This window comes from Loxodonta africana, chromosome 6, assembly GCF_030014295.1.
Source record: "Loxodonta africana isolate mLoxAfr1 chromosome 6, mLoxAfr1.hap2, whole genome shotgun sequence".
Classification (NCBI taxonomy): domain Eukaryota; kingdom Metazoa; phylum Chordata; class Mammalia; order Proboscidea; family Elephantidae; genus Loxodonta; species Loxodonta africana.
This window is the reverse complement of record NC_087347.1, coordinates 80,291,284-80,311,357: the sequence shown is the minus strand read 5'-3', so window position 1 is coordinate 80,311,357 and position 20,074 is coordinate 80,291,284. Positions and strand designations below refer to the sequence as shown.

Here is a 20,074-nt window from a genome sequence, read left to right as displayed (position 1 = left end):
GAAAATCTCTCTCAAAATTAAGGTTCAGGAAAGTAGATAAAACCAACCAGGTATGACCAGAGTCCCTGCCTGAAAGAAAAATTCCCAAGACTAAACTACTTGAAACGCGAGGACCTTTTCTTCTAGGGTTTATTGCTGGTGATCTTTGTGAGCAGGAGAATAAATTCCTCTGTCTCTGGGTTTAATTTACATTCTCCTGCCACCTAGGAGCTTGTTCTTCTACTGTGAACATTCAGTGCTAGTTGCTTGCCCTGATGTCACCTAATTTTAACCACAACCCAAGCTAATATAAATTGTAGCTCATGGCGTTTGTCCACATATTCTAATCTGCTTTTGATCCAAAGGTAAATTGTGTATTTATACATATCAGTTACCAGGGTTCGGGACAGGCGGGTGTAGGAGCATTGATTTTTAGGTTCCAAACTCAAATTACAGAGACTAAACCCATAACAGGTCAGTCCCAGCAATATATAAAAACATGCAAAATTTAATTACTCCAAACTTAAATCATGTCACCTTAATTTGTCATACAAAATAATTTTAGTAGAATTTTTTAAGTCATAAATAGGTACCATTGATCAAACTTTTGCAATGACAGTAAAAAAACAAATGAAGTTTGATTAGCAGCACTGGCAGACCCCAAGTATTCTTTGAAATGCATGAACTATGACATGGTGATTAAGTTAATAATGGTTTTCAAACATAATATTTTTAGCAATTGGCTGCCATGTGATTTAAGAGTTACTAAAATTGACCAAATTTAAGGTGATAATCTTTAAAAAGTGATATCTTTTAGCATATACTTTAACAAAGATTAAAAAGACCTGGACTAATACTGTAACAAATATAAAAAATGACCTGGACTCTTTTTTATTAACAACAATCAAGGGGTAGCAAATTGTTTACTTTTTAATTAGTAGGTTTTTGTTGTAACATCAAAGGAACTAGAGTATTTCAATTGGAATATAAGAGTTAACATCCAGCTGCTTTTATCCTCAGGACATAGTCATATATTATAAGGAAATATTTCACATATTCATATACTAATACATTTCTATTATCTGTACCATAATCATATTATGGAATAAATCAAAGAATAAAAATTATTAAGGTATGTTTTAGACTTATTAAATCAAAAGTATACATGAAATTAATGTGGAAAAGCTATATAAGATTTATCAAAATTTTATTTTTAAGAGTTGAAAATATGCTTTCATTTTTTCTGAATACTGTTAGAAAGGACATGATGATTTTAATATGGGAAAAAATCCAATAAGAAAGTATGACATGGTGGAAAGAGCAGATCAAACTGGGTTAGAATCCTTGGCATAGTGGAAAGAGCCAGATCAAACTGGGTTGAAAACCCTGGTGGCATAGTGGTTAAGAGCTATGGCTACTAACCAAAAGGCCAGCTCTTTGGAAACCCTATGGGGCAGTTCTACTCTGTCCTATAGGGTCACTATGAGTCAGAATCAACTTGATGGCAATAGGTTTGTTTTTTGTTTTGTTTTAGTTATACTACTGTGGGACATTCACTTAGCTCCTCTGAGCTTCCACTTCCTTGTTTGTAGGAGGGGTTACTTACATCTCCTCTTCCAGATTATGGCAAAGAGATGAGATTAGGCATACAAATTACTTGTGTTATAATAACTAAGCAGTACTTGTCAGGCATTATTTTTATTAGCCTACAATATTTTCGTTATCTGACAAATTATAACTCAAAGCATTTTAAATGAGCAGCTGTAATTGAAATCCAACAGTAAGAATTTCTATATTGTAAGATAACTTTTGATTTTTATGGTCATCTCAAAATTTTTAAACGGTAAGCTTACATCAGTAATTTAAGTGAACAACTTTATTGTAGAATGGTAGTATTATGAGGATGCTACTTTAGTTCTCTCCGATGAAATTGCACGTAAGACTTTGGTTTTCTTCATTTTTCTGACGATAAAATTTGCAAAATCTAGAAATTCCAAACTTACATTCTCGTGATTTCACTGTCTGAAGATTGGGAACTTTGCTATCCTGATACATAAAACTGATGCAAACTGGCTCATGAGCATAGTTACAGCATTTTAGTTTGTTCTGAAGATGAGTGTTCAACATTTCTGTTTTAATTTTTTTACATAGAGATGGCATGTGATTCTTACCTCGAATATAATGTGGGTTTCCAGTTCTGTTGTGTAGTGTTTTATTTTCATTTTCTTGGGGCCACCGCAAACATTTATGCTTCAGGTTGCCCATGAAGAGTCCCATCCCAATTAGAGAAAATATGCTCAGAAAAAGCAGAGTAAGGGTAATGACACCAATAAGTTTCTTCACGCAGCGGTTTAGGATCCCTACAAGAGACTTTAGACCTAAGAAGAGAAAACACCTTAGTAAAATTGATGCTGTTGCATATCCATGCTCCATTGAGTCAACAGATTTGTATCTAATTTTCATTATCTAGGTCAAATAAATAACGAGAATGAAAAACCAAACTTTAAGGTTTGGGTTTTATTGTTAATTTACAACACCTGGAAAAAACTCAAACACAATATTTTTAAATTAGTTATTGGTCCCTTACTTGGTTACTGCTTGTGTATCAACCACCATTTTTTACAAGCATAAATAAGCAAAGGCACAGGGTTATAAGTGTTGTCGAAACAAGAAATGGTTTGAAATAAGATTACTCTATACTAGTCTTACATTAATTTTAGAAAAATTCATTTTTGGGAGCTGATTAAATAACACTTGTGAAATTTTAATTATTAGAGAGGAGAATATTACCCAACTTATGATCTGTGTAGTCTGTATTTATAACAGGATACTTAATCGAGAATTCAACTTTATAGTTAGTTTTATTTAAGAGCACTAATTTTTCTAGTTATTAAATAACATATGCTTAATGCTGAAAAAAAAGAGAAAATAAGAAGAAACAACAAACAAAAATAACACGTAATTGGACCTCATAGATGAAATCACTGTTCACATTTTGGTGTATAAATGTCCAGTTTTCCCTCCTTCGTTGTTTCTTCTCCTGCCTTGCTCCTCTCTTCCTATTCGTTGGTATGAGGGTACTTAGGATTCTAATAACTAGTCAACTCAACAGTGGATGAGAATATACTAGCCCTATGATGTTGAGCAAATTGCATAATATTTTTTCGCCTCAGTTTTCTTAGAGGCGAATTATCCTTAGAATGGGGATAATAATATATATATTGTATATTATTGGGAGAGTTGAAGGTCTATTTTTCAAATGACCTGGTCAGATGACTGCATTTCTTCAGTGAAGCAGGACAGACATGAAATAGAGTCATTCATGTGGCTAAAGAAATGTAGTATTTGGATTGCATGTATAATTTTAATTGATGTCATACTGAAATACATGTTTATAGCCTACTTTTGCAAGTTAGAATTATATCATTAATTTTTTTTAACTATAAGCAAGTATTTAAGTGTTTTATTAGAATTGGAATTTCTGCATCAAAATACATGATTGTGTTTAAGTACTATGTTTAAATTGTTTTTAAGAGATGTTGGACCAGTGTATACAATCAAATGACTATATATTTCTTCAAACCTTCATTAAAAAAAAAAAGCACTGCCAATTATTAGAAAAAACTGAGATCACTTTATTTCAATATAATCCTTGTGATTACCGTTATCATTAAACACTTTATGCATGCAGATTTGCGTTATTGCACTTTTTTTGTACTGTCATTAATTCTCTGTTCATTTTTCTATTGAAAATTTATTTTATTCATATTGTTTTGTTGGAATTATGTCTAAGAATAGCAATTCTTAAATATCAGTCTATCTACCCATTATATATACAATATTCTACAATTTTCTGAGGACCTTTAATTTTGATGATGATATTTTGAATTTAAAAATTTTAACAGAATCAAATTTATTAATAATTTTTATTAGACATTTTCTATTAAGATTATCTTTAGACAGGTGTGATCATAGGGTTGTGTGTTAACTTGGCTGGGCCATGATTCTCAGTGGTTTGGCAGTTAGAATGTAGTTTGGCAGTTGTATGATAATGTGATCACCTCCCTGATAGGATCTGCTATGAGTAGCCCATCAGTTAAAAGGGAATTTGCTTGGCAGTGTGGCTTGCATCCACTATAGGTGGACTTTCTGGCAAGGCTCATAGGTTTTTGCTTGCTCTGGATCCTGCAGCTGGCTCCTGTTCATTTGACCTCTGGTTTTTGGGACCTAAGCTGGCAGCTTACCTGCCGTCTTCCTCGGTGATCTTGGGATTCGTTGGTCTTTGCAGCCTGTGATCCAGGGCCCTGATGTCTGACCGGCAGATATTGAGTTCGCCAGCCACTGTGGCTATGTGAATCAGGAGAAGCCTCCAGTCTGACCCACAGACTTGGGACATTCCAGCCTCTACAACCGCTTGAGCCATTTCCTTGATATAAATCTCTCTCTCTCTATATTTATACCCTTTAAGGTTTTGCTTCTCTAGAGAACCCAGCCTAAGACAACAGGTCTGGACCACATGCCAATTTTGATTTTGATTTCATTGTTTAACTTCCCCTTTCCTTTTACTTTTAAACTTTCATTTTGTTTAAGATTACGATTCTTGCAGAGTTTAAATACATTTCTAATTTAGTCTTAAGTCCCTCCTTCAACAGAAAAATTTAGCCCATTTGCATTTATTTTTATACATTAGCTTTACTTTTGAATACACGCTTAACATCTTATTTTTATATTTCCTTTATGATTTACTACATTTCTTATTCCTTCTAACTAAACTTTCTTTTTATTTTCTCTAGTATTTTAGATAAATTATATCTGTTTTGAGATCTGATGTAAAATTTAACTTCTTTTTTAAAAGAAACATGTAAATCTCTACATCGAAAATAAAAAACCGTATCCACTATAGCTCCACCATGTTAGAAAAAGAAATAACTATTTACTTTCTCACAATTTCCTACTCTCACTTCTAAGTTTTTGTTAATCTAATTTAGAACTTTTGACCCAGTAATGATTGTTCAATTACTATAAATTTTGTATTATGTATTGTCTCTCATGATTTATAGGAAGAGTGACATTCAGATTCCTACAAGGGCTTGTTAGGAAACATGCAAATAGGGACTGGAAAGGACTTGGATGAAGACGCCAGACTTAAAGGGGTTGCTGCTCCTTGACTACAGCTGGTTGATGGCCTGCAGGAGTGCAGGTGGATCCATGCTGACAGTTCATCTAAGCTAATTTAGATTTTAACACAAAGTCACCAGATTTTTGTAATATCGTCTTCCATTTCAATGTTTTCTAAAACACAAAACATGTCGCTATTTCAATGACTTGCAGGTGTCCCTGTTACAACTTCTAATTTATAAAATCTGCATTCTAGTTTTGCAACCCCACTAAACAACATAATTTGGAATTCGTTCTCACTTGCTGAACCTTCCCATTGTTGAATGTTTTATTTTCATACGTCTCTCTTTTCAGCAGATATTCATGGAAAGTACATGTGTTGTAAAATTTCAGAACTCTTGAATGACTGAGAATATCTTTTGGTTGACTTACCATGTGAATGACAGGCAGGTATAGAATTCTTTTGTCACAGCCTCCCCACCCACCACCCACCTCTAAGCTCTGAAATTCCACTGCCTTCTCATGTTTAATATTATTGAGAAATAGAAGACTAACTTTTCAGAGGCTATTTTTCTCCTCCTATTTTGCTTGTAGGATTTTAATGATACTTTTATTCTTTAAACTTACAAAATTTCATAATATATCTAAGTGCATCTTTTAGTTATTTTTGTCTAGTACAAGCTAGGAAACACTGGTGGTATAATGGTTAAGAGTTTGGCTGCTAATCAAAAGGTCAGCAGATAGAATCTACCAGGTGCTCCTTAAAAACCCTATGTGGAGCTGTACCCTGTCCTATAGAGTCGCTATGAGTCAGAATCGACTCGATGGCAGTGGGTCTGGTATTTTGGTTTTAGTATAAGGTAGGTCCTTGGAAACTCTGTGGGCTGGGTAGGTCCTTTCCACTTGTAAGGTCTTCCTCGTTAAAAAAAATTTTTTTTCTAGTGTATCAATCAATAATTTGTTTTCTGCATATATTCTGATCTCTTTCTCAGCATCACTAATTATCCATAAAGGAGCCTGGTGGTGCAGTGGTTAAAACACTCAGCTGTTAACCAAAAGGTCAGTGGCTCTAACCCACCAGCTGCTCCATGGGAGAAAAATGAGGCAGTCTGCTTGCATAAAGTTTACAGCCTTGCAAGGTCATGGTAACTCCATAGACACATCCAAACTCCCTGAGGGACTGAATTGCTGGGCTGAGGGCTGTGGGGACCATGGTCTCAGGGAACATCTAGCTCAATTGGCATAACATAGTTTATAAAGAAAATGTTCTACATTCTACTTTGGTGAGTAGCGTCTGGGATCTTAAAAGTCTGTGAGCAGCAATCCAGGATACTCCACTGGTCTCATGCCTTTGGGAGCAAGGAAGAAAGAAGAAAACTAAAGACACAAGGGAAAGAGTAGTCCAAAGGACTAATTGACCACATCTAAGACAGCCTCCACCAGACTGAGTCTAGCACAACTAGATTATGCCTGGCTACCACCACTGACTGCTCTGACAGGGATCACAGTAGAGGGTCCTGGACAGAGCTGGAGAAAAATGTAGAACAAAATTCTAACTCAAAAAGAAAGACCAGACTTGCCGGCCTGACGGAGACTGAAGAAACCCTGAGAGTACGGCCCCTGGATACCCTTTCAGTTCAGTAATGAGGTCACTCCTGAGGGTCACCCTTCAGCCAAAGATTGAACAGGCCCATGGAACTAAACAAGACTAAAGGGGTGCACCAGCCCTGGAGCAGGGACTGGAAGGTAGGAGGGAACAGGAAAGCTGGCAACGGGGAACCCAGGGTTGAGAAGGGAGAGTGTTGACATGTCATGGGGATGTTAACCAATGTCATACAACAAGGTGTGTACTAACTGTTTGATGAGAAACTAGTTTGTTCTATAAACCTTCAACTAAAGTTCAATTAAAAAAAGATTTACAGCCTTGGAAGCCCTATGGGGCAGTTCTACTCTGTCCTATAGGGTCTCTTTGAGTCAGAATCGACTTGATGCCAGTGGGTTTGAATTATCCATAAGATAGAATTTAATTTTCTGTCCTTCAATTATCTATCCCGTGTTCTGTTCCACTGTATTAATATAGAACTTCTCCAGTTTTTCTTTACATAAGTGCTTTTTTTTTTTTTTTAAATGGGAAGAAATTCAAATTTATTTATTTTACAAATAGTATTATTTATTTTATTGTGATTTAAGTGAAAGTTCACAGAGCAAATTAGTTTCTCATTAAACAATACACAAATCATTTTGTGACATTGGTTGCCAAGCTCACAATGTGTCAACACTCCCCTTCTTGACCTTGGGTTCCCCATTTCCATTTGTCCAGTTTTCCTGTCCCATCCTGCCTTCTCATCTTTGTTTTTGGGCTGCTGTGTCTATTTAGTCTTGTATAAAGGGCTGAACTATGTGTGTTACCGCTTGTTTTATAGGCCTGTCTAGTTTTTGGCTGAAGGGTGAAATTTACAAGTTTTTAAGACCCTGTACGCACCACTACTCATCATAACTATGTTATGCCAACTGAGACATATGTCCCCTGAAACCGTGGTCACCAGCCCTCAGCCCAGTAATTCGTTCCCTCGAGGAGTTTGGATGTGTCTATGAAGCTTCCATGACCTTGCCTTGGTTAAATTGTGCTGACTTCCCCAGTATTGTGTACTGTCCTACCCTTCAACAAAGCGTGCATATGATTTTGTTTGATGCACTGATAATACTATCTTTTATTGCTTCTATTATCGTCTAATATTCTACTAGGCTATTTTAACTTTTTCACTTTTTTTATCTTAAAGGTACCAACTTTCTTTTCTATTTGTCAATTACATTATCTCTCTTTCATCTTTTGCTTAAGAGAGTCTAGGTGTTCTTTATTTCAACTGAACTACAAAACTGATGTTTTCTTATGCTTGCTTCTGTTTCTTAGAGCATGTAATTTTTTCAGAGATTCATTTTCTTTCTCTTATATAGTATGTTTCTCTTTCTGTATTGAAAAAATATTTTTATATTCTTCTTACTGCTGGTATGTGACTTGTTTATTCTCTGGAGAAAAGGAGTGGTTTCTACCAGCCTGTGTGCTCCCAACTCCAGATTTTTGATTTATTAACTTGGATTCACCTGATTTCTGTTATAATTCTTTGGATCCTAAGATGAAGATGCAAAGTGATGCAATTTTATGTTCTGATAATTTGAGGGGAGTAATAAGGGAACTAGCAGGAGCCTGGGTGGTGCAAGAGGTTTGCAATTAGTGGCTAACCAAAAGTTGGCAGTTTGAACCCAGTCAGAGGCTCTGTGGAAGAAAGGCCAGGTGAACTGTTCTGTAAAGATTAGAGAGAGAAAACCCTACAGAGCAGTTCTACTCTGCAACACATGGGGTCGCCATGAATCGGAATCGACTCAACAGCAACTGATTTAGTAAGAGAACCAGTCCCCATGCTTGGTGCAAACGGGTATGTGCTAGACTGTTAACTGAAAGGTTAGTGGTTTGAACCCACCCATAGATGTCTGGGAAAAAAGATCTGGCAATCTGCTTCCAAAAGGTCACAGCCATGAAAACGCCATGGAGTGCAGTTCCGCTCTGACACATATGGCACTGCTGTGAGTCGGAATTAACTCAACAACTTTTTTTTTTTTTTTTTTTAGTGACCATATAGAAAGGAGTAGAGCTGCCCCATAGGGTTGTAAGGGAATTAGGATGTGAATATTCCCACCAAGGTCTCTCTCTACTTGGTTTCTTTACTGAATTTGGTGAGGCTGCCAAGCCAGGGGCCATTTTTATGCTTTACAATTACAGCTTTATTGAGATGTAATTTACATACCATAAAATTCACCCATTTAATGTGTACAATTTAACGTATTTATTGTGTTTTAGTATATTGCCACAATCTCCACTGTTTTGTTTTGCTCAATTTGGACTGCAAGTACACAATATGCAAATGTCTGGCTTTTTTCATGGTGTTCCAGCTCATGGCAGTTGCAGTATACCTTATTTTTGGTATTATCACCCTTGCTCCTGGGTTTCTTGATGCCAGTATTATTTCATAATACTTAACTCATAGCAGCCAAAAACAAAACAGCAACAACAAAAAACTTCTTAGTGGAGTTGTTGTTGGGCTTCTGCTAGGGTATCTTCAGGAAAGGGAGCTATAAATTATTCCTCAGGGTCTACCATCAAAGGAGTCTTGGTGGCACAGTGGTTAAAGCACTTGGCTGCTAACCCAAAGATCAGCAGCTCGAACCCACCAGGCGCTCCAGAGGAGAAAGATGTGGCAGTCACCTTCTGGAAAGATTTGTAGCCTTGGAAACCCTATGGGGCAGTTCTACTCTGTCCTATAGGGTCACAATGAGTCAGAATTGACTCAACGGCAGTGGGTTTTGATTTTGGTCATCCATCAAAGGTCATCCATAGAGCTGCTGTGGTTGCAGCTCTACCTTATTTAGCAGAACTTTCCTGAACTTCTGGCCTGTAGATTTCACCCTATCCAAGTGCTCTGAGCAAAAGGGAAATTTATCTTATATTTTTTATATTTCTTTGTTCATTCCAACTGGTTTCTTCATGCAATGAAAAAAAGAAGGAGGAAGGCTAGCCTTCAGTCCAGACTTCTATCTCATTCAGAAGCCTGAGGACAATTTTAAAAGCTCATATTTAAGATATAAGAATAATAATGTATTTTTATTGATTCTGACATTGATATCATAAGTATTGGACCCACTCTAAATCAATAACAGTGTTTTTTTTTAACCTTTTCTGGAATAAATTTAAATGTCAGATAACACAATGATTTTAAAACTGAAACACTATTTTATTTCACATATTCTCCAGAAACAACAAGGGAGTACAAATGAACACATGAAAGTACATAAGGGAAAATGAAGAAAAGGAGCTTACTGCTCTATCTTACCTTGATTTAAAGGTATAGTTTTCAAAATCCTCAAAGTTCTTGCAGTATTAAGTATTGAAGCAAAGCCTGGAAGTGAATATCTTATTATAAACCTGTGGAATTAAATTAGAGTTATTCAAAATTCATATTTGGTCTATGCTACTTATTTCTGGCTTCTTATACTCTTTGAAACTTATCTTTAAAACTATATATCCAGCCATCTCCCTTGCTTCCATTCTTCAATTTTACATATAGTTATAGTCTTATTATTGATTAGAAAACAAAATATTTTGACAGTGCAAGGTAGTCAGGTAAATATTAAGCCAAGTACTTAAATTATGAGAGTTTTTTTTACGTTTGATACCATGAATACTCCAAAGTCCCTATCAAATGTTGTATATTATGTTCATAATTATTTTGGTATCTAATTACTGAAAATGTGACTAAAATTAAGAAAAATTAATTGTTTTTTAAGGGATGAGATTTATTTAAAATATTTAATATCTAGACTTTTGCTGATGCTGGTGATTGATGATGAAGGTAATGGTAATAGTAGAAGGAGTGTGTAGAGTGGTTAAGGGCAGAAATCCAGGCTCCACCGTGTACTAGCTGTGTGGCATGAGGAAATTGCTTAATCTTCCTCGCCTCAGCTTCCTCAACTGTCAAATGGGGAAAACACTTACTGATTTAGAGGACTTTTATCAGGATTAAATGAGCTAATATATGTAAAGTACTTAGAAGAGCACCTTGTACATAGTAAGTGCTCTCTAACTTTTAGCTAACAGCAGCAGCAGCAGTAACAATGGCACTAATAGTAGAGATAGTAATGGTATCATTACAATGACATTAGTACCATTTTTCTAATTGCTTACAGCATGACAGACACTGCTTATGATCTTTATAAAGCTTATTTCTTCAAAAAACTTTAACAAAAAATCTGGAAGTAGAACATAATTTAAATTATTTTTAATAGGACTTTGAGGCCAGTTATCTTTTTTTTTTTTTTAGCCACAAGACAGGGAGAACACTAAACAGAGGTATCGAAAAGTATAGACCCGTAAAGCATTATAATTTAGTGCCGTACTCCTGTAAGTGTGTGTGTATTTAAAATGTCCAATTCTGTTATCTAGTATATTATGAATCTGAGGCAATGTAGCTAGATGAAATGTAGACTGGGGACTGAAAATCAAACATGCCAAGATCCCATCCTTAGTACTCAGAGGATTCTTTGCTCACGAATACAATCACTTAAAATGAACAAAAAAAAATCTCTATTTTTCTTGCTTCCAATAGAAAACAGGTAATATCCCATGATTTTCATTTTCACTGTATATTGTGAGAATTAGCTCACTTGGAGCTGCCTAAAAGAACTATGACTATGATTTATGAAATTTATGAATTTGTAAAATTTTTGGAGGCAGTAAACTTTGTAGACTTCAATATTTCTTCACAAGGAAAGTATTTACTTAGCAAGGTATTAAGATGTTTGCAATTTAAAGAAATACTCACTCAAACAAAGTGACACTGAAATCAAGCCAGTTCCATGGATCACCAATGAAAGAAAAAGGTCCTGCCCAGATGCCTCTTGCAATGAGTTTTACAAGTATTTCAAACGTGTAAATTCCAAGCAAAGCGTTCCTGGAGAAATTTTTTCATATAAATGTTAAAAGTTAGAATAATGCACTGTGAACTCTGAAATACTATGTGTATGACAACTGTCTGGCAATTGAAAATCAGTCAGAAAGGTGAGAACAGGTGTGCTTGGCAGGCCAAAACAACCAACAATAAAAAATTAAACAATTAAAAATACAAGTGGCCCCTGAGTCTTCAGATAGGGCTTTAGACAGAACTTCTACTGTGGGCTCATGTCTGTGATACTAGCCATGAAATTTGACTAGTCTTAGCTTAGAGGTGATAGTTTATTTATTTCTTTAGATAAATGATGAAAATATGAAATACCGAATTTACTTCACTAGAAATCACACAATAGTTAACTGAATTGTGAGTATGAAAGACCTAGTTTTATTATGTGCATATACCAGTATTTTTAAGGATCCCTGATGGTACAAGTGTTAAGTGCTAGGCAGCTAATCAAAAGATTGGCAGTTCAAACCCACCCAGTGGCTCCACGGGAGAAAGATCTGGAGACAGAGCAAGAGATCTGCTCCCATAAAGACTACATTCTAGAAAACTGTATGAGGCAGTTCTATTTTGTCACATGCAGTTGCTATGAGTTGAAATCGACTTACTGGCACTGAACAGTGACAATAATAACCAGTATTTTTATGGCAAATCAATGTTGTATTTACCTTCCAGTATCAACTAGCTTTAAGAACAGAGCTAAGGCCAAGGAGGTAAAGCTTCAAGAAAGTCTTCTTACCTAGAAAATTTAATGGGCCTTTCCATCATTGTGTTCTAATGCAAGTCAAACTACTCATATCCCATGGGAAAATGAAGAGAAAAGATGACTTTCTTGAAGAATGGAAAGGAATCATTCTTTGAGTTCAAAGCAAAGCAAGTGTGGGATTGCGATAGTAAAGAAGACCTGATGCACTGAAATATTACATTAAAAAACCCGACTCATCGCTGTCAAGTTGATTCCGATGCATAGTGACCCTATATGAAAGAGTAGAACTGCCCCATAAGGTCCAAGGAGTGGCTGGTGGATTTGAACTGCTGACCTCTTGGATGGCAGTTGTAGCTCTTAACCACTGAGCCAGCAGCACTCTGAAAAATTACATTAGGAATTAGTAATTATCTTTGAAATAAAACCCCACTTATGTGATATTATGAATAGAAACATATAGCTGAAGACTCAAAAATTTATATTACTTAAACTCAGCATGTTGGAAAATAGAGATATTTAAAATCTAACCAAAATTAATGAAAAGGTAGAAAAAATTCTAAAGCTGATTAATTAGTACATATACATGTGTGTATATACATACATACATATATATGTATACATACACACATTTTTCAGTTGCTGTGGATTTATTCTGACTCATGGAGACCCCATGTGTGTAGGAGTAGAACTGTGCTCCATATGGCTTTCAAGACTGTGACCTTTTGGAAGCAGATTGCCAGGCCTTTCTTCTGAGGTACCTCTGGGTGGGTTCAAACTGCCAACCTTTCAGTTAGTAGTCAAGCTCTTAAACATTTGTGCCACCCAGGGACTCTTATATATACATACACACATACAATTAATCAATTTTAGGATATATATATATATATATATGGAAAATTCATTCATTGTGGTGTGTGTGTATAAATATGCCACCATATATCATGAATAATATATATGACTATTAAATTTATATTATAGCATATAACATAATGCAATATATTAAATATAATTATAGATGATATATTTAATAAAATGATATAACTTACTCTAATAATGCTCTCCAATCTGCAAAATTAGTCATGGTCATAAATATGCAGTCAGTCAGGACACTAATTAAAATCAACATTCGGAAAAAGGTAAGTTCAAGTCAAGGAGGAACAAGTAATGTTAGAAAATATATTTTTCTACAATCTGTTTATATGCATATAAGATAAAATAGCTTCTTTAATGTTGAAAATATATACTTTTCTTATTGAAAAACAATGGGATTAATGTTTGTTAATATTTACTAATGCTGTGTATACTAGGGATCCCTGGCAGTATAGTGGGTAAGCAACTGCTTAACCAAAAGGCCTACTAATCAAAAGGTCTGCAGTTCGAATCCACCAGCCACTCTTTGGAAACTCTGTAGGGCAGCTCTATTCTGTTCTATAGCGTTGTTACAAGTCAGAATTGACTTGACAGCAACAGGTTTGGTTTTGGTTTTTGGTGTATACTAGAAAATATATTTTAAAATATGGAACATTTAACAAACCAAACCTATTACCTTTGAGTCGATTCTGACTCATAGAGAAAGTCAGAGTAGGACTGCCCCATAGGATTTCCAAGGCTGTAAATGGAAGCAGATTGCCATATCTTTTTCCTGTAGAGTGGCTGGTGGGTTTGAACTGCCAACTTTTCAATTAGCAGCTAAGAGCTTTAACCACTGTGCCACCAAGGCTCCTTATGGAACACCTAGTGTAGTCATAATTCAGATCTCAATATGACTTTTTCAAAGTATAAAATAACTGCAGGAATATTTGAATAACAGAATAGTTGCACAGTGTAGAGCACAACCAACAAGCCAATAGAAAAGGATATGGATGTACCAAAACCTTAATAATTGTTCTTCTAAAACAATCAAAAGGTGACAAAGTACACCAAGCAGAAGTGGCATTGAATCTGAAGACTGTTCTCTTTTTATTTAATACTATGAACGTCTGTAGGAGGAAAAAAGAATACCAAGTGAAATCAGAACTATGGCATACCCCAGGGCTTATAAAAATACCTCATGGGGGGAGGGCACAGTTGGCAAACAAATGCAGAAGGCATGTGTTATTTGGGTAAAAATACGGTGTGTTACATATTACCAGTCATCATTGCAGTCTTGGATTCTATCAGTTATACTACTCAAACATGTCAACATTTTTTAAGACTAAATCAAATGGAAAGGGTTTTTAAAAACTGTTTGAACTCACATTTAGGCTTCTCTACCATTATTTCTTACGCCAGTGTTATACCCACAGTGTTTAATCCACTACTTGCTATACACCAAGGCCCAGGTCTCCCCACAGACTTAACTGTGGAAGAAGGCTATATCATGATGGTTCATAGAGATGCATTTAATGGTACCAGAGGTAGTATGTCTCAGAAATCAGAAATATAAAAAGTTAATTTGATTTTAAAGCAAACGAGATATGAGATTACAATAGTACAGAAGACCCAATGCACTGTACTATTACACAAATCATTAGTAATAATCTTTGGAAAAAAACTCATATATATATGTATATATATATGTTTGATATCATAGACATAAACATATATCACTCCTTTGACCACCACATTAAATATATCCACATTGACACCCCCTTTATTTCATCTTATTTTCCACAACTTGCAACACAGCTACAGAATTCCAGTTATGACATTGCTCTGTCTATTCCCCTTCTGGAATCAATCTCCTCTCTTACCTGTTCATAGAATGTCTTCCCTTTGCCTTATAAAAATTGATAGTATTCTTCAAGCTGTAACTCAAATTCTACCTTCTTAATTAAGATTCTTTCAGTTTTGTCAAATCACACAGATCTCTGCCTTTTCTATACAAAATTATTCTTATGTGTAGTTTTTTGTGCTTGTTCTCAGCCTGTTCATATATTTAATAACTGCCTCAAGTCATTCTGGAGATAAATTAGGATGTGAATGTATAAATAAAAATTATTACTAAAATATGGATAGACTGTACTTTTCTAACTATTGAGTAAGCTCGTGAAGTTTAACATTTGAAATTGTTGACAATATCCTAAACATTATGCAGTTATTCTGAAATTGATAACCATAAGTGGCTAATGACCATGATGCCACAAAATAAGTTATTTACATTAAGGCATAATAGTATGATCTATTCAAAAGTAAAGTAACCAAAAACAAACTAACCAACCAGGAAAGGAATCAGTTTTAACAACAACCTCAAATGTGTGCTCCAAAAATAAAGCATCTTGTTGCTGTTGTTGTTGGTTGCTGTCAAGTCGGTTTTGACTCCTCATGACCCTGTGCACCACAGAACAAAACAGTGCCTGGCCCTGCGCCGTCCTCACAGTTGTTGCTGTGCTTGAACCCGTTGTTGCAGCCACTGTGTCAAAGTGTCTTATATAGTCCTTTATAACTTACAATTACTGCTTATGCTAGGCTTCATTTTCTTTTTTTATTCTATCTTTAAGTATACTTTTTACATGTCTGGAAAGTAAAATAATAGAAATTAAGTCACCATAAGTTCAATTAATTCTCACATTTTTATTTTTGTAGTATGGGTCCACATCTTCCAAGGGTGCTGACACCATTCCTGGAGAAAGGTTGCCATAAGCAAATGGAAGCTCTCTGCCAACTTCCAAGTCAATGCTTGGCTGTAAGTCTTCTGCTTCATTGTCCTCACTGTGTTTTTTAGCAATACGCTCTTTCATAAGTTCAAGTGACTCTTTGGTGAAAGGGACAAGGCCCTTAGGTTCTGGGGAAGTCAGCATTTCCAATTTTGCACCTATAAAACATTAATTTTCTTCAGTTCAATATACAAGTTGGGTATATAAAATTATAGAAGGTTGGAGTATGAAGAAAAGAGAACAGCAAACTGAATATATGCATTCAAAGAACACATTCCTGAATTTTGCAGAAATCTGAGTTGTCATAACTTGAGTTTTGTTGTACTTAATATTAGACTAAATTTGTAATTTCATGAGTAATTTAGTTTGTTCATTTACTTATTTCTTGAGTGCTTTATCTTTTACTAAAATATGCCTTTGAATGTCTTTACACTAAAGAAAGAGTTCTACAGTTGCTAGAGATAATTTTCTGCCTAAAACCAGCTATTTTACTCACAGCTGTATTTGACCATTGACTGGACGTTTCTTTCTTAAATCCAGCCTTCATTGACTCTTTCCCTGCTCTTCTGGATCTCTACTTATATCTCAATATTTCCCCTTTACCTAGTTGTTCTCGAATTTTAACTCTAATACCCCTTAAAGTTCTGTCTTCCCCTCTGTTATACTTATCACTTTGGTGAAGGCATGGGCAGAGTCTTAATTACTCTACGAATATGGATATTTACCAAGTACATTTCCTAAAACATTCTCTGCCTCCCGTTGTCTAGATGGCAATGCCACCAAAGGCAGCAACTTAACAAGGAAAAATAAAGTTCATTGTCTTTCCCTATGCCTAGAATCACTTTTAGACTTTGTAGCCACTGTAAAAATAAAAACACAAACACAAACTCATTACCCTGGATTTTCATGAAATTTTTCTCTTTCTCATCAATCCCTCAAAACCATTTTTTTCAATTATTTCCCATTATATATCTTAAATATTATCCATTTTTTTAATATCTACTTCAAGGTCTTTTTAATTCTTTACCTGGGTTGCTGTTGTATTCTTGCAGGTCTTTCTCACCTCTAGAGACCCTGGTGGCATAATGGTTAAGTGCCATGGCTGCCAATCAAAAGGTTGGCAGTTCAAATCCACCAGGCACTCCTTGGAAAGTCTATGGGGCAGTTCTACTCTGTCCTATAGGGTCACTATGAGTCGCAATTGACTTGACGGCAACAGGTTTTTCTTTTTTTTTTGGCATAGTGTTTACTTGGAGCCCTGGTGGCACAGTGGTTAAGAACTCAGCTGCTAACCAAAAGGTTGGCAGTTCGAATCTACCAGCTTCTCCTTGGAAACTCTTTGGGGCAGTTCTATTCTGTCCTATAAGGTCACTATGAGTCAGAATTGACTTGACGACTTTTTTTTTTTAAATCTTATATCAAGTCATTCCCTGAAACACTCAAAATAGTCTTCATCAAATATATTTTCATATAACAATCCCTATTCATGAACCTTGTTCTTTCCCCTCATTTAAGAATGTGTTCTTTTGCTGATTCCCTCTGCCCCAATTCCTATCAAAGCTTATTCTTTAAGAGATCCTACTCAGTGACAACTGACTGACTAGCCTTTATTCTCTACCTCCAAACCCTCTTTGTAATTCTATTATTGAAATCAAGGATAATTTTATACTTGATGTCATGTCATTTCGTGTGTGTTTATTTTGTCTCTTATAGTACCTTCCATGAAAACTTGCCTATGAGAAAAGTCAGATATACACACACATGTTCTGCCCCACGATTTTCCACTGTTGTACAAAACTGAGTTTTTAATAGTTTAATCCACTACTTGTGTATTAACAGAAAGTAAGAAAGAGATAAGTTAATCTTAATGGTATACCAATCATTGCAAGAATCAATTCCTACTGCTAGTTTATGTAAATGGTGGGTTGGAATTATTTTAAAGATAAAAAAAGGCAATCTCATAGACATTTAAGGAGAGGACACATAGTACATTTCTCTGTCATGGAAATAAAAATGGAAAATCAAGTACTGGGCCAACTCTTTATGCCTTTCATGGGATCATAAGTTTTCTGGGCTTTGCTTTTTCTTTTCATGTTTGCTACATTCCACCCGGAGGATGGCTTCATTTACTTACTTCTCAGAGTACACATGTACCAAAAATGCCAACCCAGCCTCAACTTTATTTGACTTTTCAGTTTAAGTCCCTACCACATTTCAAATTTTTGGCTAAAAATATACTCTCATTGGCCTCGTTCAGCTTATGGGTTCATTTCCCTTTTGTCTAATGAGTTGTATCCAGAGATGGAGGGACATTTTATAATAGTAGTGGATGCTTGTGCCCAAGCCCCTCAAGGGATGTTGCAGGCTTGGAGTGGGAAGCAATTTAAAAAAAAGAGGAATATGGACTAAGAAGTTCAGCATATGTCTATTTAGAACTCTCTTTCTAGACTAAAAAAGAAAAAAAAAAACCTGTTGCTGTCTCATAGCAACCCTAAAAAAACCAAAATCAAACCCATTGCCATCGAGTCACTTCCGACTCATAAAGACCCTACAGGCGAATCTCATGGTATAGAAATTCAAAATTGCTCACCTTAGAAATATACTTATTTCCCAAATATCTTGCTCAATATTATGCACAAAACTGACACTTATTAACAGTTTGCTAATGTTTATTCATATACACCAGATGTACAAACATGCATATAATAACACATCATTTATCAAACATTGTTGGAGAGGAGTCAAGATACTTTGCATAAGTATAATTTATAAGTACAAGCTACAAATCATCTAAGCTTCCTCTTACATATGAAATAGTTGACCTTTAAAATATTTAATGAGCCTTTAAAAATTGTATCCCTTATACAGAGATTCTTAAATATATATTAATATTTTCTTAATGACTCATGGTCATCATTATAAGCATTAATTACTGTATTATAGTGTATCATAGTATCATAGTGATGCTCTCAAAGGCAACTACTGAATGATCCCATTAGTATGCTTTTAGAGTTCTTCTGTTTCCCACCTGAGCAGTCAGTTATGACTTGATATTGTCTTGCTATTTCTAATCCACTCCTACTATCAGACGATTTTCTGAGTAAAGGACTAACAATGGTTTTACTTCTCCAAAGAAAACTACATAGGCTTTATAGCATTACTGGCTGCTCAGGGATCTTTTTATATGAACTAACCCTTACTCAGAGCCCTGGTGGCACAGTAGTTAAGAGCTTGGCTGCTAACCAAATGGCTGGCAGTTTGAATCCACCAGCTGCTCCTTGGAAACCCTATGGGGGAGTTTTACTTTGTCCTATAGGGTCAGTGAGAGTGGGAATATTGGATCGACTCCAGCGGGTTTTTGGGTTTTAAGGGTTATCAAACCGCAGAGTAGAACTGCCCCATAGTGTTTCCAAGTAGCGGCTGGTGGATTCAAATTGCTGACCTTTTGGTTAGCAGCTGAGCTCTTACCCACTGTGCCACCAGGGTTCATGCTTAATTTTTTCATCTTTAGTTTATCACCAAAATTCTAGATTATTTAATCAGGAAAATTAAGAAAAGCACACATTTGGACTTCAAGTAAGTCAGTTTATAAAATGTTTCACAACATGCAAAAATATATGCTGGATAATAGATTCAAAAAATTTCAGGGGCCTTTCACAAAGGCTGTTGGCTAATGCATATGGTACACTCTCAAACTCTGTACATGCCTTACTGAACACATCAACAATTAAAATTGCAGTAGAGAAATACCCTAGTAAAAACAAATAGAAAAAATAAAATCATGAACTTTGGAATCAGATAGATCTATATTCAAATCCTCAACTCTGTTACAAATGTTCTGAGACACCTCAGTCAAATTACTTAATACTCTTGAGACTGTTTTCTCAGTCATAAAATTGAGGCTTCTCCTTGGGTTAAAGAAGAATAAAATGAAATAATATGGGTAAAAATGCCTAGTACAGCGAGTGGCCCATAATATTTGGGAAGTAATTGTGAATTTTAAAAATTGAGATTAAAATTTACTTTGACCTTTTCTATTCTGTTGTGATCCATGAACACCACATCGAAAAGGCATGTAGGTAAACTGGACAGTCTTCAAATGGAACAAAAATGTCCATCAAAGTAAAGAT

The 20,074-nt window shown here is 35.4% G+C and overlaps 1 protein-coding gene across 1 annotated transcript in view; it reads right to left on the bottom strand.

Moving 5' to 3' along the window:
• Positions 1-16,088, bottom strand: part of SCN7A (sodium voltage-gated channel alpha subunit 7) — a 62,355-nt gene extending 46,267 nt beyond the window's left edge. Inside the window, exons 1-6 of the mRNA XM_003405813.4 lie at positions 15,858-16,088; positions 14,170-14,288; positions 13,356-13,445; positions 11,472-11,600; positions 9,984-10,075; positions 2,151-2,357 (exon numbers count right to left, since the gene is read on the bottom strand). Coding sequence (XP_003405861.3) covers positions 2,151-2,357; positions 9,984-10,075; positions 11,472-11,600; positions 13,356-13,445; positions 14,170-14,288; positions 15,858-16,088 — 868 coding nt within the window. The remainder of the gene's footprint in view (positions 1-2,150; positions 2,358-9,983; positions 10,076-11,471; positions 11,601-13,355; positions 13,446-14,169; positions 14,289-15,857) is intronic.
• Positions 16,089-20,074: the final 3,986 nt, after the last annotated feature.